Source organism: Lemur catta, chromosome 9 (genome assembly GCF_020740605.2).
Source record: "Lemur catta isolate mLemCat1 chromosome 9, mLemCat1.pri, whole genome shotgun sequence".
NCBI lineage: Eukaryota > Metazoa > Chordata > Mammalia > Primates > Lemuridae > Lemur > Lemur catta.
Window position 1 is genome coordinate 42,648,831 of NC_059136.1, and position 27,516 is coordinate 42,676,346.

The 27,516-nt window shown below is 37.9% G+C and overlaps 1 protein-coding gene across 2 annotated transcripts; it reads left to right on the forward strand.

The window, feature by feature from the left end:
- The first annotated feature begins 274 nt into the window (after positions 1 to 274).
- On the forward strand, positions 275 to 27,462 carry TNFRSF11B (TNF receptor superfamily member 11b). 2 transcript variants are annotated; one of them, XM_045560968.1, is made up of 5 exons: positions 275 to 666; positions 18,948 to 19,317; positions 23,009 to 23,200; positions 24,252 to 24,476; positions 26,238 to 27,462. In XM_045560968.1, the coding sequence occupies exons 1-5, from the start codon at positions 637 to 639 to the stop codon at positions 26,624 to 26,626; spliced, it is 1,206 nt and encodes a 401-aa protein (XP_045416924.1). In that variant the 5' UTR covers positions 275 to 636; the 3' UTR covers positions 26,627 to 27,462. The 2 variants fall into 2 exon arrangements, with proteins under 2 accessions (XP_045416924.1, XP_045416925.1); XM_045560969.1 differs by lacking the exon at positions 23,009 to 23,200 and having other exon boundaries at positions 355 to 666.
- Positions 27,463 to 27,516: the final 54 nt, after the last annotated feature.

Sequence of the window (27,516 nt, forward strand, 5' to 3'; positions counted from 1 at the left end):
GCTCTGAGACAATGCAATGCATAAATGAGAGGCCTTGTTATTGGAGCTCTCAGAATCCGCACAGAAGGGGTCAGATGGCGGGGCAGGGCGGAAGCTCAGCTTTCTCCCAGAGAGGGGACAAAGTGTCCGGGACGCAGGCCAGCTGCGTCCGGATCTTGGCTCAATCGGACGCTCAGGGTGGAGGAGACAAGCGCGGCGGCTACCCAGCGTGTGCCCAGCCCTCCCACCGCCGGGCCCGCTTGCCAGGAGGCCGGCCGCTGGCGGGAAGGGGCCGGGAAACCTCGGAGCCCCGCGGAGACAGCAGCCGCCTTGTTCCGCAGGCCGGTGGCTTCGCGGCGCCCCCACCCGCTCCGCCCCGCCCCGCGCCCAGCCCCGCGGGGGACCCTCTCCGCCCCGGCTCCGAAAGCGTTAAGCCTGGCGCTCTCTGCGCCCCCCGCTGCTCCCGCCCAAGGTTCCTAAAAAAGAAAGGTGTAAAGTTTGGTCCAGGATAGAAAAATGACTGATCAAAGGCGGGCGATACTTCCTGTTGCCGGGACGCTATATATAACGCGGGAGTGCGCGGGCTGAGGAGACGCACCGTGGTGCTCGCCCCGCCGCCGCCGCCGCCTCCCAGCGCCTGAGGTTGCCGGGACCGCAATGAACAAGCTGCTGGGCTGCGCGCTCCTGGTAAGTCCCGCGCAGGGGACGCGGGAGCCGGGCCCGGCGCCTGGGGAGGCCGCCGGCCACCTGGTCTCCCGACCTCCCGGCGGACTGATGCAACTGGCGCTCTGTCCCAGAAGAGACCTGGGGTCGGGCTGGAACAGGAAACCTCTTTCAAGCTCTGTAGTGCTTCCCCTAGGGTGTCCCTTTACACTGCAGAGTTCCTGCTGAGTTTATGGAGAAGAGAGAGAGAGAGAGGAGAGCTAGACCTTTTTTCTGTTTGAAGGAATTTTGTCCCTTTTTTTTTTTTTTAGTCTTCATCTCAGATTATTAACGGCCCCCTGTAGCTCATACTATCTTTGTTTAATGAACTTGGACTTTAGTATTATTATTATTGTTGTTGGCAATGAAGTGGTCCCTTAGATTCAGAGTAAGTTGGAAGATGTCAGTCTTTTAAAAACTATTAGAATACAATTTGGATGCATTGAATATGACATTATAGATTATTGGATTCACCTATGCAAATATTATGGAAAATTTTGAATAATTGGCACGAGGAGAAAAAAATTCTCTCTTCCTCCCTCTCTCTCTCTCTCTCTCTCTCTCTCTCTCTCTCACACACACACACACACACACACACTCTCTCTCTCTCTTCTTAACTGTGCAATATATTTTAATAAAATTTTATTATTGAAATGGGTTATTACAGTTCTCAGCTTCAACATAATGCGGGAAATATTGGTGGGAAAATGTTAATTATGTTCTAAAATATATCTAAATAATTGAAATTCAGCACTAAATAGAGCTAAAAATTGTTCTTAAAATGTTATTTGTAATAGAATCTCTGTGACTTAGCTTCTTCCATTTTTTAGCTGAGGTTTTGATCAATCAAGTTAATAAGATTTGTATGTAAGTTATTCTATGACCAATGACTTATTTCGTTTGTCACTAGAGTGTGGAATACATCAAGATATGAATCAGACATTCATGCAAGGCTAAGAAAATCCATATTTAAGCCACATATGTGTTTTGGATGTGTTTGAGTAAATGTTTGAATTTCAACCTCTAACCCACAAACAGTGAATGGAAGGCTAGGTAGTCTTCCACTTAGTTCCTGGGATACATAAACATAAGCAAATAAATAGTAAAGTCACTAAAGAAAAGGAAGGTTGGACAGGAGTCCACATATAAGTATATTTAAAAATATATATGTATGCATATACATATATATATATCCACCAACATAGATACTATGAAGAACTTTTAAAATAGTGAACTTTTATTAAAATATGACAGAGAAAATTGCACAAGTTATAAAAGCCTAATGAAGTTTCTCAAAGTGAGCACTTGTAAGCTACCACACAGGTCAAGAAATACATTTTCAGCATCCCAGAAGCTTTGTCCATGGCCAGAGCAATCAATATTCTGAATTGAACACCAGAGATGAGTTTTGCTTATATTTGAACTTTATATAAATGGACTTTTGTATATTTATATACTTTCTTGCAACTGACTTCTTTCACTCAGAGGTCTGTTGTGATAATCGTCTCTACTGTTGGATGTACAATGATTCATCCATTTTCATTGTTATACAGTATTCCATTGCATGAATACACCACATTAGATTTAATCATTCTAGTCTGGGGCTAGTATATTATCACTACAGGGACACAGTTCTTATCAGCCATTTTTATTCTGTCAAAGGTTTAATTAATAATAAACATACTATCAGAAGCTTTTACATTTCAGCATCTCCACTAAATAATACATGTTCCTAATAGCAAGTGTTCCTAAATAATACATAGACAAATGTTTTTATATGTGATCTGTATCGGAAGATAGATGTGTATGTATATACTACTAATTTTAGGTGATAAGCATTATCAGAAGAGAAGACTTTATATATGTCTTGAACACAGTAAATACTTTAAATAGGAAGGATTTTGCTTTCCCTTTCTTTAGTTTTGAGATTGACTTTGTTTCATAAATGATTGGAAATGGACACTTTGTACTTACATATAACGGATACAAATGCCCTTTAGTAAACACCAAGGTGCAGTTCTAGGAACTGGAGGCACTGCAGATATTTAGTTCTTTGTACCAGGAATGCCACTAGGCACTAGAGATGGAGTGAAAAATAAGATGGACACCACCCTGTCCCCATGGACCTCACAGCCTAATTGTGTATGCAATTAGAGTTACAAAAAAGGGAGTACTGAGTGACTTGAGACTATAAAAGATCCAGCCCTCCAAAACCTTACAAGGGAAGCTGCAGTGCAGTGGTTATCAGTTGGACGAAAATTAGAATATGAGTACCAACACTAACCGGAGAAATGACTATGGCCAATGACTATGACTATGACTTACTTCTCTCTTGAAGTTTAGTTTCTCTTCTATAAAATGGTAATAATGATATGTATACATCCAAGATAACCACATAAAGTTCCTGCTTCATATGAACAGTAGTTTCTAGCATGATGCTTACAGATAACTTAGGACCGTCTAGAGCCAAAGAAATTATGTAAATGAAATGCTGATGATACTTAGAGGAGGGAGAGATGGCCATCTGTTATCACCTTGAAAGAGGGGTATGGTGTCTTATTGTTGGAGATAAAATCAAGGTGTCCTGGACCAAAGAAGTGGGAGAAGGCAAAATTGTGTAGTAAAGTAGAATTCTAGATCCTGTCCGTGAGAGCACAGGATATTCTAAGGCAAGCAGTGAAGAGGTTGGGGGTGGTGTGTCCTCCTTAGGACTAATGCAGTAGTAATGGGCTTTCCTGGACTGCTCACTAACATCTTTAAGCAGAAGCCTGCCCTGAAATGTGAGATAGTAATAACACCAAGTCATTTCTTTCATGGTTACCCATTAATTACTTGATGGACTGAGAACATCCTGGCTTAGGCCTAGATTTTAACAGGTGGCTGAAACTTCCCATCATGTAGTGCCAGATCCATCCATCAAAGCTAAGTTCTGTATTAACGATCTAATGCTAGGAACCAGGGTGGCAGGGTGAGGAGTGTGTGGGGAAGTGTTTTTTCTTCGGACAGCTGCCTGATCTGTCTGTCCTTCTTAAGATAACGTCCTTTGAGGCTTCTGATTTTATGTTGTTTTGTTGTTTATTTTGGTTTCCTTACCCTTCCCCCAGTGGTTAAGTTTTGTGTATTTGCCTAGCCTTTTTTTTTTTTTTTTTAAAGAGAGTGAATACTGTAAAGTTTCTAGGAAAATGTGACATGTACTCAATCCAAACAACCCTGATTCCTGTCCATAGCAACCTTCCTGGCCTGGGTCACCTAGCAACCTTCAGTGCAGTTTCGAATTTCAACCTGGTTTTTAATTTTACTTCTTAAGCTACAACCACAGTTGTCAAATTCCATTGATTGGGGAAGTAAGCATTCTGCACCAGATGTTTTCTCCAGTTCTAGAAGGAAAGCTATGGCAATGGTGATCAAAGGGGCACTAAAGTCACACTCGAATACTTTTGCTCTCCTATCCTCCAGCTTGCCTGCTGGGTTTTCCTGTTGGCAACCCTCAGCCCCCTGCCTGCATGCTCCCTTTGTGTGAAAGCTTTCTGTAGAGAGCATCATTTTCTTTAGCATCTCATTAACAAATAGCATTTCCTTTAGCTTGAGTGTCTCTTTTGTAGGTAGAAAAAAGGAAAGAAAAAGAAGAGGGCTGGGAAATACATTGAAGAGAAATAGGGTAATTTTACATAAATTTATGTTTGCATTATTCAAGGCATTCGCTTATGATGCCTGGCTAGTCTTTATGTGAAGCAGAGATGCCAAAATTATCAGTGTATTTGTATGTCTTACCCTGTAGGGCAGTAGTTCTCAATTACATCAGACATCTTCCATGAACTTTTATAATAAATCCTTTGTAACAACCTCCTTGCTCTCCTGAAATGAAATTCAGAGTACATATATTTTACCTACACATATAATTTTAAAAAATCAATATACTGGCATAACTATAGTATAAAGGAGTAATAAAAGGAAAGTAATTTATAATAAAATAAGCTTCCCTAGAAGATACAAAAAAGTAATGACATGCTAGCATCTTTTTGTAGAATTGCCACGAACACACCACTGGGAACAAAGACTGGGACACATGTGTAACATTGGTGACTCAAAAGCATCATCAATGTTGGCCTTGGTGCTGTGATTTTCTGAAATGGTGAACAAATCTTGGTAGTTTTAAACAGAACAAAGTTCAATCTTCTATCAAATTTTACATTAAATTCCTAAAAAATTCAATATGTCTAATAATCATGCACAAAACACTGTGTATATATAAAATAGGGAGCTGATCTAGGCTCAGATGATAATAAATAGGTTTTTCACTTAGATTACTTATTCAGTTATCAATAGGATATTGGAACATGTATGGGACATAGAATCATTTCTCATTGTTCAAAATATCTTGCAGCACATAGTCCTTGTGTCTACAGAAATACCCCCCACAGATTTCTAGAACTTTTCGTAGAGGATAGCATCACCTCCGTGGCAAACAGAGTATGAACTTTGTGCAAGCACAGATTTTCATCTTCCTCGTTTATAGCCCCATGGTCTCCATGGTGCCTGATACTAAATATGTGTTTACTGAGTCAAAGGTGCTATGGTGAGATTTGCTAGGGCATTGGCCACCAACCTTTTTGACACCAGGCACTAGTTTCATGGAAGACAATTTTTCCACAGACTGGGGTGGGGAGCATGGTTTGGGGAAGATTGAAGTGCATTACATTTATTATGCAGTCAAACCTCTCTGCCAGTGATAATCTGTATTTGCAGCTGCTCCCCAGCACTAGCATCACCACCTCAGCTCCACCTCAGATCATCAGGCATTAGATCCTCATAAAGAGCACGCAGCCTAGATCCCTCACATGCACAGTGTACAGTAGAGTTTGTGCTCCTGTGAGAATCTAATGCTGCCACTGAGCTAACAGGAGGCAGAGCTCAGGCAGTGATGCGAGCGATGACGAGCAGCTGTAAATACAGATGAAGCTTCACTTCCTTGCCCGCCGCTCATCTCCTGCTGTGCAGCCCTGTTCTTAACAGGCCAGGGACTGGTACCAGTCTGTGGCCCAGGAGTTGGGGACCACGTTGCTAGGGTGTTGGATAATCTACCCACAATTTCCATGGATGTTCCAATGGAATTTAGCTTACTGCCAGAGATTTAACATTCTAATATTGGCTTTTATCTCTTTCAAGATATAAACATAACACCTTACCCACTTGACCAATATTTTAAATAAATTTGTAGATTTCTACTATATTTTCATGAAAGCCCATTCACAAGCAAGCAACAAAAATGAAGCAGATCCATATATTGATCCTTGGAGGTGGAATCTAAGCTCAGCAGTACCAGCTTTCTAGCCTTCCCTTCTGGTTGGATTCTGTGCTATTTACTGAGTGGAGAACACAGGTATTACACAGAAACTGAGGGGAGAACACATGGTATTAGGTTTGGACGTGATGTGTTCATTTTTGGTTTGATACATTTTATATGTTTGTAAAATGTCCCAATAGATATGTCAAATAGGCATTTACATATAAAAAAAATTCCACAGTACAGGAGAAGCCTTGGCTGGAGTTAAAAAAATATCTTGGTCATCAGTCTAGAAAGGGTTTTGAGAGACGTAAAGACAGATGACTTCACATGACAAGAGAGGAGAGAGGGAAGAAGCCGCCCGCAGACATAATTCTGATACTGATAGTCTGGTAAACAAAATGCAAATACGAACAGCAGTAGCAGCCATGTTTAGAAAAGAAAACAAAAATCAAAATAAAACTTAGCAACCCACAATAGCAGGAACTAGTGAATCGGAAATCCTAGCAACATCCGTAAACTATCTATGCAAGAAGAATGAGTGAGGTATGGCCAACTTGAAATAGAGACAAGGACAGTATTTTTATGTGACATATAATTAGTTTTTGGAACTCACTACCGCAGAATATTTTGGGGTAACTAGCATAGAAAGTCTAAAAAAAGAATTCTTTTAGACAGTTGTAAGGGATAAGAATAGTGCTACAACACATTAGGTAAGCTACTGAGTCGTACCTACTCTCTCTCTCACATTCACCTGGCCTCTTTAAATCAATGTTCCAAGGCCAGACCAGTCTATAGACACACTAAAATCGTTCCTCCCAGCTACAAGGTGACATAATTTCCTAGGTGCTGGGTAGATTTTTTTTTCACCCCAATTTCTTAGAAGCACCTGAATCAACCAGACCATAAATGGATAGAAGATGCAAGAGGATATGAAATGTCATTCCTAAAGCCTTTCCAAAAAAGTAATGTGCTATTTATGGCCTTGGTTTATCACTTTCTTATTGTGATTTTTTTAAAAAATTCATCTCCCTAGAATTATAATCTTAATACTATGAAAATATTTTTTAATTTCCTTGAGGTATCTTCTTTAAAAATAAAAAGAATAACCTTAGGATTTTAACTTCAACTCAGTCTAGACCATAGCAGTAAAAGCTTCTTAAATAATCAACAATGAAATAGGAAAATAGGTGTCAAGATGAATTGAGATTTAAAACAAGATAGTGATTCCTCTAAGCTTTGTAACTGTTTTTGATAAATTCAATTTTCTTCACTGGTCTTTGATCCAAAAACCTCAGTTCCCTTCCCACTATTACTTTCTTGTTCAAAAACGATTTCCTCTATTCTTAGAAAATATCAGTATCAGGACCCTCTTCTTAAAAAAGTTCTCACCATCAATTTACATTGATACCACCACTGCCAACAACAAGAAATGTAATTTAGGAATGCAGTTGTGGGGCATAGTGATAACACCGTGCAATGGCAATGGCAGACAAGAACTGATTTCTCATTTCTGCCTTAGTCTCCCTCCAATGGGGGACTCTAGTTTTTGGGTCTTCATGCATCTGTAAAACAGAGATGTTGAACCAGGTAATATATGGAAGGTCTGCTTTAGTTTTAAATTTTTGTTATCTGAATTAAAAAAAATTGATTATACACTATTTCCTGCTCAAAACATGTAAACGTCAAACATACTTATTTATCTATAAAAAATCACCCTATAGGAATGTTTTAAAATAATCTGTTTTGTTGCCATTGTCAAAGTTTCTTCCGCCCCACTGGTTCATGTCTAAGAGATTCTATTTAAGTCAATGAAACCACAAGAGGAAGCAGCTTTTGAAATGCTACCTACTTTTAGGTAGGATGACTTATGTATTTTAGGGTCACAAATTATTTTGTTAAGCCAAAAAATATTTTCCTCTTGTCTTTAGCTGCTGTGCATAGAAGTTGTTAATGTGCATATTTTTCATATTCCATTTAGTTAAAAGCCAGGTCCAAGACATTCCCTCGGGACCTACTGAAGAGGTGTAATTATGGTCACTAGCAATCTCCTTAGACTCATTGAGCAGAATTTTCTTTGAATTTGTATTCACAAGGAAGCACTTGACAACTGCACACTGCTCTTTGGAATAAATGTCAAACCTTCAGGCGGAATAAGCATGATAATGGGTAGGTTGGCATGACCATTAACAATTACACTTGAACAATATACCAGGCTGATAGACAGAAGACCTCTGTTCCCACTCTTTCTATTTCCTATCTCTTCTTTTAATGTCCAGTAAAAACGGGAAAAAATCAACTGGATTGTGCTAAACTAAACATCAACTTGAAAGTGTAAGCAATGTTTATTGAGGGATGGTTTAGTGGTTAGTGCTTTTTGCCAATAGTTCTCAGTGCTTCTCCCTTCCAGAAACTTGGTATGATTGTGTGTCCCAGTCACCTCGCAGCAAAGATGAAGTGGGATGGGGGGGGGCGCCATATGGATAGTTCTGTCCAATGACTTGTGAGCTAAAGTGATATAAGTCACTTCCAAAGGAGAGCACTTAATTGCCAATGTATGCAAAGTTTTTTTTTTTTTCTCTTTTCCTCCTCCATGGCAAATCAGCAATGTTCCAGAGATTGCTATACCATCCTAGGTCTTGGACAGAGGAATACTAAGAGCCTTCAGCAGACCAACTAGGGACTGTGACATATCTGAGAAATAAACCTTTGTTGTTTTTTTAAGCCACTAAGATTTTGAAGTTGTTTATTGGCACGGCATGAAACCCAACCAGTACTGACTACTTCAGTAGCCAAACTCTAGTTATATCTGATCATTGAGGGGCAGTAACTACCAAGAGCATTTATAGATCACAAAAGACTAAAATCTATGATTTGGGAGTCTCAGTTGAAACTCCTTCATCAAAGCTATTGTTAGAAGAATTCATGAAGAAGGACCCCGTCTTTCTTTATCTGCTACTGAAAATTCAAAATTTAGGCAACTGAAATTACATAAAGGCTTAGCTGGGCTGCAAAGTGGGAAGGTCAATGGACACTTCACAGCAGGCTCCAAATCAAACACCTTGTTATGTACCAAACGGGTATGTTTTTTCACTTCCAACTGACCCTTCCTTTGTAGAAGTTCACTCACCTTCATCGACCACTTCTACCCCTTTAAGCCAAGCCAAAAGGAGGAAGTCATACAATAGAAAGATGCTAATCATTTTTGAAATAAGTACCATATATGGATGTCTCACCTAATATTTCATAAATTTTCACAAAAATCCTATGGTGCAGAGATTAGTATCTCTATTTCATGGACAAAGAAACAGAGGTTAAGAGAAGTTAAGTAATTTTCCCTAAGGTTACCCAGCTGAGAAGTTTTTCCTGCTCTATAGTTTTTTATATCTAGTAGCTGAGTCCTGTGAAAACACCCATCAATCAGATGAAAGCCTCTGTGGGTGGGTTGAACCCAGAGCTTTCTACCAGGGTTAAGAATGCCCAGAATGGGGCTTGTGAGGTGAAGTGATTCCAGTACATTTTTCATGCTTTTTTCAGCTCCTTCTTCAGCTCTAGGGGGTTATCATACATATTTTTTTCTTTTGCAGTTAAATACTCTGGTCTTGACATGAGTCTAAGCCCAGATTCCCTAGGTAACAGAGTGTAAGACAAAGCTTATGTGTTCGTATCTTCTTAGAAAAATGCAATGCTGGGAAAGCAGGAGTCAGCATATGATGAGTAAAGCGAAAAAACGAGGAGAACAAATTCAAGGTAATACATGTCTGAGCAGATACTCCTTGGTATAAAGTGCAGCTGGTTGCTCAACCTCACAAGACTCTCCTCCAGGGAGGCTGTGAGAAGTACTGCATCCAGGACAGGACAGGCAGGGAGAAGGATCTGTTCACTAGATGGATAGAGAGACAGATCAATTGATTGATTGATTGATTGATTGATAGATAAATGATATATCCTACTGAATTTTATGTTGTGTTGTAGTTGACCATTTATATGTCTGTCTTCTTCATAAAACTGCAAATCCCCAAATGGAAGAGTCGGCTGTTAAAGGTTCAGACAGAATAGGATTTGAATCCCAGCTTGAATGTGTGCTGGCTCTGAGACCTTTGAAAAGTTGCTCAACATCTCTGAGACTCAGTTTCTTCATCTATAAAATGGGGACAATCATATCTCCTTAGAGGTGGCTGGAAGGGATGTGTGATAACAGCATGTGAATGTTTTATGCATCACAGACATACAATAAACATCTACATGTTTATTTGGATGATAGTTTTATTTCATTTCTACTTCTAGTTTCTATTCTATTTCATGACCACATGGCTTTTTGTATCTAAGTTTCTCTCACCAGCTGCCCTTAACCATATATTGATTGAGTTTTAATACAGGTCATTAGTAACCAAAAGGGATTCATAAGGTGATATGAGCGATATATTATCTTCAAAGAAAAGCACTATAGAAATAAAATGGCACTTAAGAATTGTTGTTCAAAAATATCAGCATACTAAACTGTATTACCAAGTCTGAGCCCCAAATGCCAGGGGCTGTAGCTAGAAAACCCTGAAGTAGTGATGCCGCCTTTGTGCTTGTCAGGTAGGCTTGAATGGAAATGATTACGAGGGAAAATTCAGCCAGCCCTGCTGTTGAGTTGGTTTTCAGATTAATGTTGTTTCTTAAATAAGGTGATTAACCAAAGCCCAATCAAAGAAATATTAATATCTAGGAGCCAAAGTATGTGAGATATCTGTATATCTTCTTTGAAAAGTTTTAAGTGTTTACCTGATTATAAGTTCTTTTCTCTCAGAGTTTTTTTTTTGCCTTTATTTGTTAATCTGTCAAGTGTTAATTGTCTGTAAAACTCCTGTGAAGTAGCAAGAGCATCATAAGAAAATTCATCCTGACAATCATGATTGATTCCCAACACAAACAAGGTATTGCTGATTAATCTTAAAATCTTCAAACAGCTAAAGGAAATTTCTGAAGGGAAGAAAAATTACATTTAAAATTAAGTTTTACCTGAAGACAATTCTTCAGCCTCAAGGGAAGCAAAATAGCATAGAATTTGGCCCAGTAACTCATCTAATAAATCATAATTGTTTGTATTCCCTCTCCTCTGTTTGCCTAGGAAAGCTGTTGGCAGCAAATCAGCTTTGTGTAGATGAACAGATTTAATTCATTCATCCTTACTTCTTTACCTACAGACATAATTCCTGGCCAACCAACTGGCTATTGTGAAAATTATTAAGCAGTGGTAGACTCTGAGCTGGGAAACTGGGAGCAATAGATTAAACCTCTCAAATGAATTGTCTGCTTTTTTTCATACGTTCACCTTTAAAATGGCTGCTAAATACAAATGAAACAGTCCATGCAAAACACCATGCAAGATGAAAGATGCTTTAGAAAATATCTTCCTTTAGGCAAATTCTGTCATCACTATTATTTTACAGATGAGAAAATTGCGGGCTTTGTGCTTGTCTTTGCAAATGTATCCTTTACATCGTGGTATGTATCTGTATAATTCCAATGATCCTAATGACACATAGTAGGTAATCAATATATCTATTGAATTGAATAAAATTATATTAGATATATTAGATGCATGCTATGTGTAAGACACCATTCTAAGCATTTAAGGCATATAGAGACACATATTGTTCTATCATAGCCCTCTAAGCAAAGCCATGGGACTGCCTTGAATTATTTGAACGAGACAAGAAAATGACACCAATTGGGAAGGTACTGAAACTGGTTTTATCAACAAGTCTGAGATGCTTTTTCTGGGCACAATTAAGAACAGAGTGGATCATCAACTTATGGCACATTTTAGGTGTGTAACTTCCTACTGAATGGGAAACTTCAAAATGTCTCCGGAAATGAGTCTGATTCCAGATGTCTCCCATTTTCCATCTCTTGTGTAATTAGCATATATAGTAATGTCTCATGATTGTCTGGAACCTTATTTCTTACCAAATTTATTTGTGTCCCTTCACTTATTTGAATATAACAATTTTACACAGGTAAGTAAAGTAAAGATTATTCTCATTTTAGAGGTGAGCTAGTGGCTAAAGGTTAGTTACTAAGGTAGTGGTCGACCAGAGTTTGGGATCCTGGTGTGTGTATTCTAAACACAGGTTTCCCAGTTGAAAGTGCTTTTATTAATTCTCATTGATTGAATTGCCAAGCTGTACACTTTTCAGAACTTATTTTTCATTACCCATTTAGCATCCTTCTTGAAATTCTCTATGATATCCCCATTTTTTTCCCTTCTCTTTTTCATCCCATCTCACAAATATTTATAAATCCCAAGGGTTAACATTTTTGTCTCTTTTTTGCTTGTATCCAGTTTCCTTGGGTAATTAATGGTATTTACTCTCTCTGCTTCTAGAGCCATTTATGTGCTCATAACTGTGAAACCTATGTCTTCAGCTGCATTTCTGTCCTGAGCTCCCGATAAATATTTCCAGTTGTCTACTGAACATCATCACTTTAGTCTCATAGATGGAAGATGTTCCAAATCAAATTCATTCTATTTTTCCTTAACTTCATCTCCTCCTGCTGTCAGTAATTAATAGTGGCACCACATACTTACTGGCTAGAATGCTTGGGCGTGCTCTTCAATTGCTTCTTCTAGCACTACCTACTCCCAATGCAATCAGCCAGGGTGTCATTTCTATCCCTTCCTTTCCTTCTCCATTACCACTGCCCCTCATAATTTCCAATTTATTTCTCTGTTGAGTCTTTGCTTGATCTTCTTTCTTCTCTTTTCTGCTTCCAATTGTTCTGTAGTGATTTATGAGTATTTTACATCAGACTGGACATTTAGGTGAATGTTCCTGTAACTTATTCAGCTCCATTGTTCAGCCATATTCCCAGAGCATAGTAACTGTCTCAATAAGTGTTTGATGAATGAATGAATAAATGAATTATTTAAGGAATGGAGGAAAAGAGGAAGGAGCTACAATATAAGAGTATTAAAAAATCAAATAAACTGACCTTCACAGAAAAATAGTTTATTCATAATAATCTTAATAATTTATACTACAAGAGTTCTTTAGGAAACTCACCATGATATATATTCTAGTTTTTTTTCCGCCCCCCTTTGGCCAAGATGAACTGTAAAATTGCATGGTTTCCAAACTGACCAGAAGTTTAGCTAACTCTGGCTAGTCCTCAAATAGTTCTTTGCAGCAAAGATCATGACGCGGGATCACAAAAGGAACTCCCAAACCAAGTGGTTATTTCAGGCTTTGCGTGGGCTCCTTTTAATGAATTTTCCATAAATGGAAACCCACTGGATCACTCATGGTTCTGCATACCAGAGAACAAGCCCAGTAATGGGATTGGATGCATTGCATAATGCAAAAATAAACTTGCTGGAGGAAGTGTACTCTTTTGTTCTTTAGGAAGGAGCATACTAGAATGCTCCAGTCTAATCACTTATCATCTGATAAATTTTCAACTCAGTAGCTTTGGGCAAGACCTAGTCTTAGCACAGAGAAAGAAAAGTCAAAGTCAGTTCATTTGGACTTCAGGAAGACTTTGATTGGTCTCCTAATATTGGTGGTCTTCTAACCCTATGCCCTTGAGACTGAATGAAAAATAATCACCGTAGGGCTTACTTTTGGACTATATATAAGGCAATAGTATAAGTGAAAACATTTGGTAAATGTTAGAGGATTTGACCAAAAAAAATGTTTTATATGACACATGCTCTAATTACTATTTCTGCACTAATTACTATGACATGGGTCAAGTTAATTATACATCCTAAGACTCATTTTTTTAGCTTCTGGAGAATTAATGATAATACTAAGGGCTAAACATTCTAAAGTAGGTACAAACCAAAATATTATATACATTATTTATTAGGCGTGCTGTCTGGCACAGAGCAGATTTAATACATGAATATTTTAATGGAATAGGCAAAACAGAATTCCATCTTCATCTTTTCTTTTCTGCCTATACATAGCATTGCCATAGCACCCTAATTCCTAAATATGGGGAATTATCACTAGAAATTTATATATGTTTGAAACCAAGAGTTGGATGATTAATTATAAAATCAGAGCATGTAATATTAAAAATTATACAAATATATTTAAATATTTTATTTTGACTTAAAAATTTTCATTAAACATTCATTCATCTGTATTTTGAGATATGACCAAGCCTTTTCTTGGAGTCTGTGTTTGCTGGCTAGAGTCTCATGCTGTCTTTCCTCCAAAGCCCTTTCCTGTAAGTATTGCCCATCCACTCAGTTTTGGAACTTAACGCATTGACTGCCACTCTAGGAAAATAATTTTTTCCTGGGGTCCCATGGTATTTTATTAAGAAAATAGAATAAAAACTTCAAAAACAAAATGATCCTTTTTAATTTAATGAAAGATTTGTTATTTTTTATTGTTTATCTGTGTGTGAGTTATATGCAACTTGAAAAATAGTTCTAGTGGCTCCCAAGTTGAAGAGACATGTGAGTTACATATGCTTCCTTGAGCTTCGGGCTCAAAACTAGCATCAGTTAAATACAACTCACATGGCAGTTAATATGCTAAAGATATTTATGAAACTGATTGATTATATAATCCTCCCAGATGTTTTCCTCATTTTATTTTTAGAATTATCTCACCTACCTGAAATTCTGCAATAGGTTGTTTCTTTCATTGTTTTTGTAGGTTTTATTTTGAGGGGAAGAAAGGAGTTTTCTTTTTATCAAGTCATCACAACACATTCAATTTTTTTCTTACTGAAAAATAATTCTTTTTTTTCCACCCATGTTTGTTGGTTTAGATAACATTTAATTGAATAACCTAATTATAGTTACAAGCACAACTAATGTAAACAGATTCAGCAACAAACATACAACTGACTTGTATGAGGCATACAGTTCTACTAGTAGGATCAAACTTGAGGTGGCTTGCTAGAGAGAAGGCATAACTAATAGGTTCTGTGATACCAGATAGTTTTACAAGGGGAATGGAAGACATGGGTGAGTCTGAAAAGTAGAGATTGGTAAAAAGAGTTCTGCTGTAAAAAGGGACCAAGAAGTATGAACGGGATTAGAGAAAGACATTTGTTTCCAAGTTATTTGGCTAATTAAACTGTTAAACTACAGACTAGTACAACGGTAGAGCTAGAAATGGCATTGGAGAACAACTAATTCAACCCACCCACCATCTTAACCCACTACCATCATCTGCTAGCATTTGATAGGTGAGGAAAGATGGTTAGACTTAAAATAGAAAATTCTTTAACACTGCCCAAACATTAAAAATGGAAGGCAAGGAAAGGGTCAAAGCTGTTTGAAATAGAACCTTAATTGTCCTTTTGAAAAAGGTGGCATGGGATCCTCAGGAAGAAATCCTGGACTGGTGGGAAGCACGAGATTGGGGGGCTTTCAGAGTCCCGTCAAGCACAAGTGGTCTACACCAAGTGATAGATAGACAGGGAATGGGAGGAGGATAAAATAAAAAATAAAGAAAAAAATCCATTTAGTTCTTTTTTACAAGTCAAGCATAAAACACACACACAGAAAAACAGAGTGGCCTCTTCTATAGAAAGTGCTTTAGGTTCTTGTAGACACACCTATACATGTGTCCTAGCTTTTGTGAATGTTTATCTGTGGATATTTGGAAAGTGCATTTTATATGGAAATTTATTTTTCAACTGCAATTAGCTTTTAAATATTATCATCTGGCAAAGAAGCTACAGCCAATGTTAAGATGATCTGTCATATGGCTTCTTTTTTATTGCTTTTCCAGGAAATGTAGAAAAAAGTAAGAGAAAACCTGAGATGAAGAGCTCTATTAATCTTGCCCATCCTCTGTCCAGTAACTGATTCCAGAAATTCTGTGTGGGAACTGAGGCTAACCAAAGATTGAGACCTAAACATCCAATTTTGGCCACACAGAGTTCTGTCTTTTTACCAAAGTGGAAAATTTTCAAATAAAAAGAGGCACAATTGAACTTGCTGAAAGCAAGTTGGTAGTTCCTCAAGGCTTTCTAATTTTAAAAAATGTATATGATTATTCTATGTGGTAGCCTAGAGGAAACTACCTTCACTAATATACTCTCTAATCCTTACCTCGACCTTATTTGTATATTTTTCTTTGTGGATTCCTTTCACCCTAACTTACCCGTATCTCTAAGAAATGGCAACAAGTTTCCAAAGCATGGTTTTGGGAAACCAACAATATTATGTCCAATTACCTAGAAAAATATAAATTGCACCAGCATCCTTGGTCATATCTATATTTACGTGGCTCCTTCTGGTGAAGAAGACAAGCACTGGCCAGTGAGCTTTCCCATCTCATCCTCATCGCTTGTTGGTAAGGTAGAGAAGAGTCAGCACAGATCAACAAATGTGCACACCTGAACCACGTGGAAATGGGAAAGGGAGAATGATGGGAAGTTTGGTTAGGAAAAATGTCCAGACTCCTACCTACCAGGATACAGCTCACACAGCAGTGCCACTCAAGACAAAGTAGTCCCTCTAGAACCAGGCCTCTTGAAAGCAAACAAAACCCTCAAAAGTGGCTTTCCAGGAAATTGTAAGTGGACAGCAAGAGAAAAAAGTATTTCTCAGTGTTTTCATATGTCTTTGCAGGTTGAATCAGGAAAACCTCCGTTGATAACATTGAGAAATTTAGAAATATTTGAGCCAAATTCACACAAGGAGCCTTGAAAGATGTCCCGTTATGTATACAAATGACCAGTGAGCAACACAGTCATTTCATCTTGCTTTATTTCTTTCATTACATTGATCATTATTAGTAATTATTTCTTTACTTATTTGCTGTCTGCATCCTCACTAAACTGTGAGCTTCTTGAAGGCAAAAATCATTTCTGTTTTATGTCCATCCTTCTTCAATAGCTGGTAGATAGTGGATGCTCAGTGCATGTGTATTGAATGAGTAAATAGGTTCCATCTGTTTCTGAAAGATTCGGACCCAACCAGAGCTTCCAGACACTACTCGTCCATTTCTTTCACCTAATGTGGACCCACTCCATCTGAGCCAATAAGAAGCTGCCCCAGGGAAATGCAAAAACATGCTTTCATTAGAAACCCTCAGGACAAGAGGGTTTCCTGGAAAGACCACCGAAGTGGCTCTGATTTTGCACCGTACTCTGCTTATTTTTAGTTGGGAGTTCTTTACATCATAGCACCATTCCTCTTTGAAAAGTGTCTCTGTTAAGAGTTCTATGACCCTGGGTGAGATGCTTTGTTCTTTTCTTCTGGTTTATCAACTCGTGTTTGATCCAATCAGTCCAGATGCTTGCCATGTTCAAGTAAGAAGCAAATGAAGATACTTTAGTTAAAATGCTCAAATGCTTATGAAAAAGGCTATTTTTCATCTTTGCCACCCCTAATTCAAAAGAGAGTGCTGTTTCTCGATCTTGGCACACTCTTTTCAGGTCAGGGGTTCCTGTGAGATTTCCTGAGTTCTGCAAAAAGGAAAGTTTGGAAAAATTACTGTGTTTGGTTTACCACCTCCCTGAAGCCTGAAAATAGTCAGTGTTGATCCCTGTACCAAACACAAGCAATAAAAACCAAACAAACCACCCCCTACACACAAATAACACTGCTTCTTCTGAGCGGGTGATTCCTGTAATTAGTGTGAAGAACTAACTACTTCAGTGTTCCCTGGAAGACCTTTTGGGATCTAGACCATAAGACAGAATACCCAATTGGAACTATCCTCCCATGCAACGCCCTTGTCCATGAAATCCTCTTTCTCTTACTGCACAGACCTCTTCCTGCAGTTATGTAAGGAAACCTCTGAAACCCTGCTTACTTCTCGAAATTTATCCCAATTAACATGAAGAGAGGTGGTTATTTAATTGGTTAATTTAAATTAATTTTTTAGATGTCATTTACCTATGACAGTCAAGACTACTGGTACGTATGACCTTTGGAGAAAATGTCAACCTTAAAGTTCTAGGAGTATAGTGGATTGCAGGCTTATGAGGACAGAGGTTGCATCTGACTCAATAGCATATTCCTGGTGCTTGACAACTAGTAGGCATGTAGCACTTATCTGTTCTATGAATGAATGAATGAATGATAGGAACGACTGCTGTTGTAATCACATTCCTTCACACATCACCAACTCTTTACTTCGCTATTTGTTTGGAATGATTAAGCCTTAGAATAGGAAAATTTAAAGAAATACCATTAATCCCAAATATGGCAACTATGACCACCCCATTTAGAAATTATAATCTCACCACCCTCTCCTCCATGTTTCCAATCTCCTTTACCTGCTTATTTTTTAACAACACTTATCTTCTAACACATATTTATAATGTATATATTTTCTTCCTCCTCCAGTTGTACTGGAAACTCTACAAGGGGAGGGTTTCTTGTCTGTTTTATTCAGGGCTCAGAACAGAGCCTGGCACATAGTAAGGGCTCAATAGCTATTTGTCAAATGAATAAATGGAAGCATAATTATTTAGTATGTACCTCATGTATCAGAAGCACTGCAAGAGGTCTTTTTTTTTTTAAGTCTCCAGGCCCAACCCCACATCAGTGGAATAAGAACATTTAAGGGTGTGAATCCTAGGAATCTACATTTGTAATATGTGAAGTCCAGGTGATTTTGGTGTAGCTGTTCTGAAAACCACCAGTTCATACAGCTCACTAACCTAGAGATAATCCTGAGACCCAGGAAGACAAAGTGTCTTTCAAGTCGCATGGTTATTCAGCGGTGCAGCTAAGTGTTACAAATTCTATTCTGATGAGCTTTCTACTCCAGTCATCTTTGAGCCTGGATTTACTTAATATGTTTTCTGCTTTCTTGGTCTTTGAGATTAAGCTGCTGCAGGCAAAAATTGTGGCTTCTGAACTTACTTTGTGGTGCATCTCAGTTGCAGGCAGGAAGGGCGTTAGGCTTAAGGCAGTAGGGACTTTTTGAGTCTCATGATGCCTTTGCACACAAGAACAACCTGACTTTTCATGCTATGATGCCACTATTTTCCTTTCTCCTTCTAGTTTCTGGATATCTCCATTAAATGGACCACCCAGGAAACCTTTCCTCCAAAGTACCTTCATTATGACCCAGAAACCTCTCGTCAGCTGATGTGTGACAAATGTCCTCCTGGCACCTACCTGAAAGAGCACTGTACAGCGAGGTGGAAGACTGTGTGCGCCCCTTGCCCCGACCACTACTACACGGACAGCTGGCACACCAGTGACGAGTGTCTGTACTGCAACCCAGTGTGCAAGGAGCTGCAGTACGTCAAGCAGGAGTGCAATCGCACCCACAACCGTGTGTGTGAATGCAAGGAAGGGCACTACCTTGAGGTGGAGTTTTGCTTGAAGCACAGGAGCTGTCCGCCTGGATTTGGAGTGGTACAAGCCGGTATGTATCAGTTTCAATGTGCAGCAAAATTAATGAGGATCATGCAAAGTCAGATAGTAGTGAAAGTTTAAGGAACACTTTAGTCCTGATGACATATATTTCAGGCTAGAAAATTGCAAAGGTAATGGGACCTGCTAGGTAGGTGCTTTGTTTCTGGATTGCTTCCAAAGGACCATTTCTCAGAAGAATACTTTGCCACTACAGGGCAATTTAGAGACAAATCTCAAATGCAGCGAATTGCTCTCTAATGAGATGCATGATGGATTGCTCTTTTTTGAAGGAACTTATTCAGAGTTGTGCTGTTGATAGTTGATATATACCTCTATGTTTTACTTCAGCATGGACAGCTTCAACCTGCAGTGCTTTTTGACAAACATCAGAAATGTTAATTGATACCAAGAGAGTAATTATGCTGATATTAATGAGGCTCTGGAGTGCTAACAATAAGTAGTTATAATTAATTATTTAAAAAATGAGAATGGTGAGGGGAAATGCATTTCATTATTAAAAACGAAGCTAGTTCTCCCTTTAGCATGGGAGCTGAGTGTCTGGGAGGAGAAAGGCTATAGCTGCATCTCCTCAGTGAGTTTATTCTTTATCTTAAATAAAACAGCTTGTCAAGCCAAGAGTAACCACTTGTCTATAAACAAAGTGCTTTCTCTTTTTGCATTTTGAACAGCGTAGGTTAGGGCTTGTGTGCACTGAATTTTTTAAAGTTGCAACCCACAGTTTTTTTCTACTACATTCATGAAATTTCAGTGTATTCTATTATGTAACTTCTTATGGCTTGGAAAAATTAAGGGTATTCACTTAGTTAGCTGGAGGAAGTAACAATCAATATAGATTCCGATGACTAAGTTTGAAGCAGTGTATCTCAACATCGGCACTACTGACATTTTGGGCCTGTTAATTCCTTTTTGTGGGCAGCTGTCCTGTGCATTGTGGAGTTTTTAGCAGCATCCCTGGATTCTAGCAACTAGCTGCCAATAGCAGTCCCCACCCCCAAGAGCCGCCAAATGTGACAACCAAAAACATCTCCAGACATTGTCAAATATCCCCTGGATGGCAGAATCACCCCAGTTAAGAACCATGGGCTCATCGATGCTATTTATTTATAATTATTTTAACGTTCAAAAGCTGCGATATGCAAAGTCTAAATTATTAGATGACACATACTTTAGGTTTAAAGGCATACAAAGGAAACATTCAAAAATGGAACTCTATTTAGTTTCATAAGTAGTGAATCATATAATTAATGACAGAAGATGCAAACTGCATGAGAGTCTCTTCAAATGCCTCTAGTGTGAGTATTTGAGGAAGGGATTGGTGACACTTCCTACTGTTTATTGGATGTTACTTTGGGTTTCAAAAGCTAAGCCAAGTTGTAGGAGGGAAGCCCATCCAACAAAAACACATGCAGTTAATTCCATTGAGTAATTTGTATATGTAGAAAAATGAAATGTGGACTCTGCTGCTTGGAAACAAGAAAATTTTGAAAAATAATGTAAATAACACGGATCTTTCTCAAATAAGCATGAAAATCTGTTTGTTGAATGAAGTAAGCAGGCAGCCAGAAGACTTAGGACAAAGGGACACATTTTATTCTGAGGCATCACAGTGGGGTTTATTTACCTCTCCCTCCCTAAAAACCCACACAGTGTTTCCTCTTGGAAAATAAGAGGTTTCCAGCCCCAAGAGAAGGAAGGACTATGTGGTGTTACTCTAAAAAGTATTTAATAACCATTTTTTGTTGCTGTTTTGAAGTCTGATTATCCCCGCTCCATATTTTATTTACTTCATTTTGTTCCTCAGCCCTATAATTCTTAGGAATTACTCATGGCCTTGGCATAGTGAATTCTCAACCGTAAAGCCAAATTTCTCCGTCATTATTATATTTCACCTTTTGCATGCCAGGTTATAATTTTTATATTTTCATTAATATTAATAAGGTAAAATCGTTACTTAGATAGTTTTTTTTTAATAAAAAGTTCTATCAATTACAAAGAGGGAAGTCCTGTTCAGAAAGGTCATTGGATTAAAGCCTCTGAATATAGGATGAAGCATTAGTTCTAGCATTCTTGGATTCCTTTTGTTAAAGAACTTTAAAGGCTGGCTTGCCTAAAAGAATGTTTTGTTCGTATGACCTTCTCGTTAGGATGCACGAGAAGACCCAGGACACACAAATATGTATCTGAAGAATGACAGGATTCTTTATTTTTGCAGAACATGAACATATGGCAGTTGGCAAAAAGAGACATGGGTCCAGATGTGCAAATCACTTATTTCTAATAAATTAGCAATGAAAGAAAGCCACGGAATCCTTGCCCAAATACCTCTGCTTATGATACTGTAGCATCTGGTGTGGAGTTATATCCTCTTTAAGGAATAGGATGTAATAAGAAAGTACGAAAAACAAACACACAAAACCTCTTTGTTTTGTATGGTGGTTCCTAAGATAATGTCACTGCAAGGCTGGAAATAACATTTAATATGTGAAGGGTTCAGGCTGTAGTTTCCTTTCCTTCTCTATTTTTCTGCCAGCTTTTTGTCATTTTTACAGGTCAATGAATCATTTATCCCTTTAGAAAGGAAAGAGACAGGAGGTGAAACTAGAACCAATCCATTTTGCTCCTTTTTTTTTTTTTTCTGGTTTTGGTAAAAGGTACAATGAGGTAGGAGGTTGAAGTTTTTAATAAATGAAGTTTAATAACTCTCTAGCTTTCATTTGCCTCTCTTGTGTTAGTTATCTTGCATACACCAGAATTGGCCTGTAAAATCGACATCTGAATATTGAAATCTAAATCTGTTCAACTAGCTTACACTAGATGGAGATATTTTCATATCCACTGTAATGTGTGATCTAACCATGCCTAATACAGTCAAGTTTTTGAAGATATTTATTTTTAATAGCATCTTTAGTTGTTGACTGGTTAAAATTTCCCCACCAATGATTTCTCTAAATTTATCAAATATCTTTCCACCATAAAATAAAATGCCCTTGCAGTCACCCTTCCTGAAGTTGTAGCAACTGTGCTCTTTTAAACGGTTTAAGCAAACGATATATCATCCTCCGTTTACTATGTAGCTTAACTGCAGGCTTACGCTTTTGAGTCAGCGGCCAACTTTATTACCACCTTCAAAAGTTTATTATAATGTTGTAAATTTTTACTTCTCAAGGTTAGCATACTTATGAGTTGCTTCACAATTAGGATTCAGGGAGGAAAGAACTTCAGTAGGAACTGATTGGAATTTAACGACACGGCATTCAATGGGTACTAATTTCAAAGAATGATATTACAGCAGACACACAGCAGTTATCTTGATGATTTTCCAGGAATAATTGTGTGAAGAATATGGTTGACAACAAGGCCTTACTGCCACTTGAGCAGAGGCAGGACTAATGAACATCCTACCGTTCTTTCCTCTCCTCTCACATTTCAGGAGCATTTTGGAGGTAACAGCAAAACAAACTTGCATTTATAATACAAGGAGAGGAGCCTATTGAAGGAGATAAGTGCAGAAATTTTGTTGTCTCTGTCTAACGATGTGAAGAGTGAAAATGCCTAAAGTTTTGTGCAGGATAATAGTAGCAGTAAAAACCAAGTGAAGTCTTTCCAAAACTGTGTTAAGAGGATATCTGCTGGGAATGTATTTGAGAAGAAGGTACTAAATTGCTTGGTATTTTCTGCAGGAACCCCGGAGCGAAATACAGTTTGCAAAAGATGTCCAGATGGGTTCTTCTCAAATGAGACGTCATCTAAAGCACCCTGTAGAAAACACACAAATTGCAGTGCATTTGGTCTCCTGCTAACTCAGAAAGGAAATGCCACACATGACAATATATGTTCTGGAAACAATGAATCAACTCAAAAATGTGGAATAGGTAATTATATTCCAAAATATCAACCTTCGGACCCATTTTATAGTATCATCTCTCTCTGAGTTGAACACAAGGGCCTCTGGCCACATTCTTGTTTAAACTCACATTTTCTCTTTCTTGAATCTTAACCAGCTAAGACTATTCTCTGTGCATCATTGTTAAGCCACAACCCAGAGTCTCTCAAAAAGTCATCTCACAGATAACACCCAAAGCCTGAGTTTCTCCCCTGTCTTTCCCATTCAAATCAAATCTTACCCATGGGTAAAGGGCAGTATCAAGTTTGCTGTGGAGGCCAAATTAGCTGAGTCCAAATTGTAGAATTTAAGTTATATATGGTTACTACTTTCAAGAATGTCTGTATTATTACCTAAAGTATAAATTGCCAACTAAGAAGCAAAAGGACATAAGCTGATGACAAATTAATAATCTATACTTGGCTTTGTTATCTATGGTATTAGTGTATCTATTGCATGAAAGCTCCAAGCTCCTCTGGTTGTCCTAAACTGGTTATTGGGTAAGGGTTAGTAGCACGAAGCTCATGTTATCTGAATACACTCCATGTTAGTGATCCCATTCATCAGATTAGTGTGTGCTCTCATCTTGTGACTCCCAACACCAGACTGATCTCAGACTCAAGGACTCATCACACCAAAGATAAGCTGCGTGTTTGCATTTAACAAGCAATGGCATGAACCAGCATGATTCTTTCCAAACATTTTTTGGACTACATAGAAACGTATGAAGCATGGGAATGTGAATTGATATATACATATATGATTCCAACCCAGTTCCAACATTTTTTCACTGTGTAATCATAATCTTAGACAAGTCATTTGGCCTTCTTTCTTTCTTATCTAAAAAATGAAATGAGGGAAAGGGAATGACTTCTGATTTTAACATTTTCTTTAATTTATTTTAAGTTTTATTTTTGTCTTTCATTGGGAACTTACTGTGCCAGATACTTTGCTATGGAGGCTTTAATATTTAAAGTTCAGTAAACGTTCAAGAATCCAATTGTTGAGTAAGTCTTCTTGGCTTTCCCACCTTCCTTCAGATGTCACCCTGTGTGAGGAGGCATTCTTCAGGTTTGCTGTTCCTACAAAGTTTACGCCCAATTGGCTAAGTGTCCTGGTGGACAATTTGCCTGGCACCAAAGTAAATAAAGAGAGTGTAGAGAGGATAAAACGACGACACAGCTCACAGGAACAGACTTTCCAGCTGCTGAAGTTATGGAAGCATCAAAACAAAGACCAAGACATAGTCAAAAAGATCGTCCAAGGTATGGTAATCTGAAATAAAAAAGTCAATCAGAAATCAAAGACACACGTTTATCATAAAACAGGAGCAAGATTAGGTGCCTGTTTAGTTGTTTGTATGATGTTTCCCTTTTGGAATCCTTGTTGGACTGAAAAAGTTTCCACCAACTGGTAGTGTAGATGTTATTTCTAATGCAGTTATGCAAGGTTTTGTTCTCACCCCTCATCCCCAATTTCTTTGAAAAATGTAGTGAACACTCTGAAAGAAGAGAAATGCATTTCAAATGCAGGACTAGATCTTAGGGAATCTGCTTCCAAATCCCTTAGCTCTTTCATTAGGAGCCCTTTTGGGCTACCAAGGAGAAGTTTTTTAACCACTTTGGCTCTTACCTTGCATCTCCACCAAGAAACAATGTTGTATTTATTTGGTAATTCTCTCCAGAGGGGTTCTATGTGTCTTACAAATATACTCTCATTAATCCTCACAGGATAGCCTACATTAAAATTGTCATTTTAATAACATATGTTGTAAGGATTAATGAGATAAAGTCTGAAAAGTGTTTGAGCCTTTTATAGGAAAAGCTAAAGTACTCAAGTACTTCAGAGGTTTATAAAGAATCTCTTTTAAAAATAGCGAGAGAGAGAAAGAGAGACTGTGTGTGTGTGTGTATGTGTGTGTGTGTGCTGGAAGAGAATCCAAAGAGAAGAAGGGAGCATCATCTCATGTGGACTGTAAGCTTTAGGATATATGATGGAAGGAATTCTGACTTCAATTAGCATTGGGAGGACATGCCTTTAAAAATGTGGGAGGGTCTTCGTAATGCAGTCAGTGTCAAAGAGAAATTCATTCTGCTCTTCAGTAGTAGTTAAATGACTGAGTAGTCCTACGCTACCCAGAAACCTCGAATATTTGAAACTGAGGCAACAGATTTTAGGAGACAACATCTTTGGCAGTTGAATGTTTTTGCTTATATAAAGAGTAAACTTTTGTTCTGTTTTCAGCAAACCAAAAGTATTCTTTGAACATATAATTAGCCCTGAAGCAAAGAGAAAGAACGAGAGCCAGAGAAACAGACAGTCAGAGACTGTTAGAATGGGAAGGGACCAAATTCCCTATTTTGTAAATGAGGACATTTTATCCCAGAAAGATGAACTGATTTGCCTTAGGGCTCACAGATACTAAATGACTCATGTCATTAATGGAAACGTTAGTTACCTCCCCTTAGGGTTATACCCTAGCTCATTATTGAAATAATATCCAGGCTGTGTGTTTCCTCCAGTTCCTTGGCCTCACATTTTCAGGTTTTCAGATAGCCTCTTCATGGAAGTAATCCTCTCATGCTATATGTGTTTATTAAAGATTAGTTAAAGCAACTAACTTGGCAAATAGTGCCTATGTCAGATAGCAACTAATGAAAGTTTATATTACAAAGTAGCTAACTTGAATATTTTATTTTTGTTTTTCTGAAATGTTATAATTTTAATTTCTCAGAAAACTGAGAGTGATGTGTCTGGAATTTTCTGAGGTTAATTTTAAAAATTAGAGGTTTCTCACAAAGCTTTTCTGCATGCCAAGCGTATATAGCATATTATCTTATTATAACACAAAATAATATTTATCTTGGTTCTTAAAAATAACTAGTATCATTTCATCCCCCTCAACAAAAGAAAATAAAAAGTTATCTTTAAAATAAAATTATGAGCATTTCGCCTTAGGCTGGTTTTATGATGGCATTAGATGAATATGTTATGTGAACGCCTTTTTGGGCTTTTTCTTCACGCAGATATTGACCTCTGTGAAAACAGTGTGCAGCGGCACATCGGGCACGCAAACCTCACCTTCGAGCAGCTTCGCAGCTTGATGGAAAGCTTACCAGGGAAGAAAGTGGGAACCGAAGACATTGAAAAGACCACGAAGGCATGCAAATCCAGTGAGCAGATCTTGAAGCTGCTCAGCCTGTGGAGAATAAAAAACGGTGACCAAGACACCTTGAAGGGCCTAATGCACGCACTAAAGCACTCGAAGACGTACCACTTTCCCAAAACTGTCACTCAGAGTCTGAAAAAGACCATCCGGTTCCTTCACAGCTTCACAATGTACAAATTGTATCAGAAGCTATTTTTAGAAATGATAGGGAACCAGGTCCAATCAGTCAAAATAAGCTGTTTATAACTGGAAAGAGTCATTGGGCTGTTTCCTCCCAATGGGCCAGATCCCATGGATGAGTGAACTGTTTCTCAGGCACTTGAGGGGGTACAATGATTTCTTTCTCGACACCAGTGACTAATTTTGCCACAAGGCACTGAAAGAAACTATGATGTGGAGAAAGAACCAACATCTCCCCAAAAGTTCAATAAACCCCTAATAGTTAATTTAAGTGTCAGATCTGGTCCAGTATCTACTGACTATATTTTCCCTTATTACTGCTTGCAGTAAGTCAACTGGAAATGAAAAAATAAAAACCTAAACTCCATTGTACCTTACTAAATATGGGAATGTCTAAGTTAAATAGCTTTGCGATTTTAGCTGTGCTAGAGGCTTTTATTAGAAAGCCATATTTTTTTCTGTAAAAGTTACTAATATATCTGTAACACTATTATAGTATTGCTATTTATATTCATTCAGATATAAGATTTGTACATATTATTATCCTAAAGAGAAATGGTGTAAGTCTTAATTTTAGAAAGAAAAAAAATATATTCTGTTTATTATTATGACAAATGAAAGAGATAAAATATATTTTTTAATGGAAAGTTTGTAGCATTTTCTAATAGGTATTGCCATTTTTCCTGTGTGGAGTGTTTTTATAATATAATTTTATCTGTATAAGCTGTAATATCATTTTATACAAAAATGCATTATTTAGTTAATTGTTTAATGTTGGACAGTGTATGAAATATAAATTATCTGGGTGTTAGATGCTCTGAGAAATTGAATGTACCTTATTTAATAGATTTTATGGCTTTACTATATAAACAATATCATTAAAGTTTTCAAATTATTTTTTATTGCTTTTCCTGTTGCTTTTATTTGCATGGGACATTAATGGGTCTAGGCTTTGA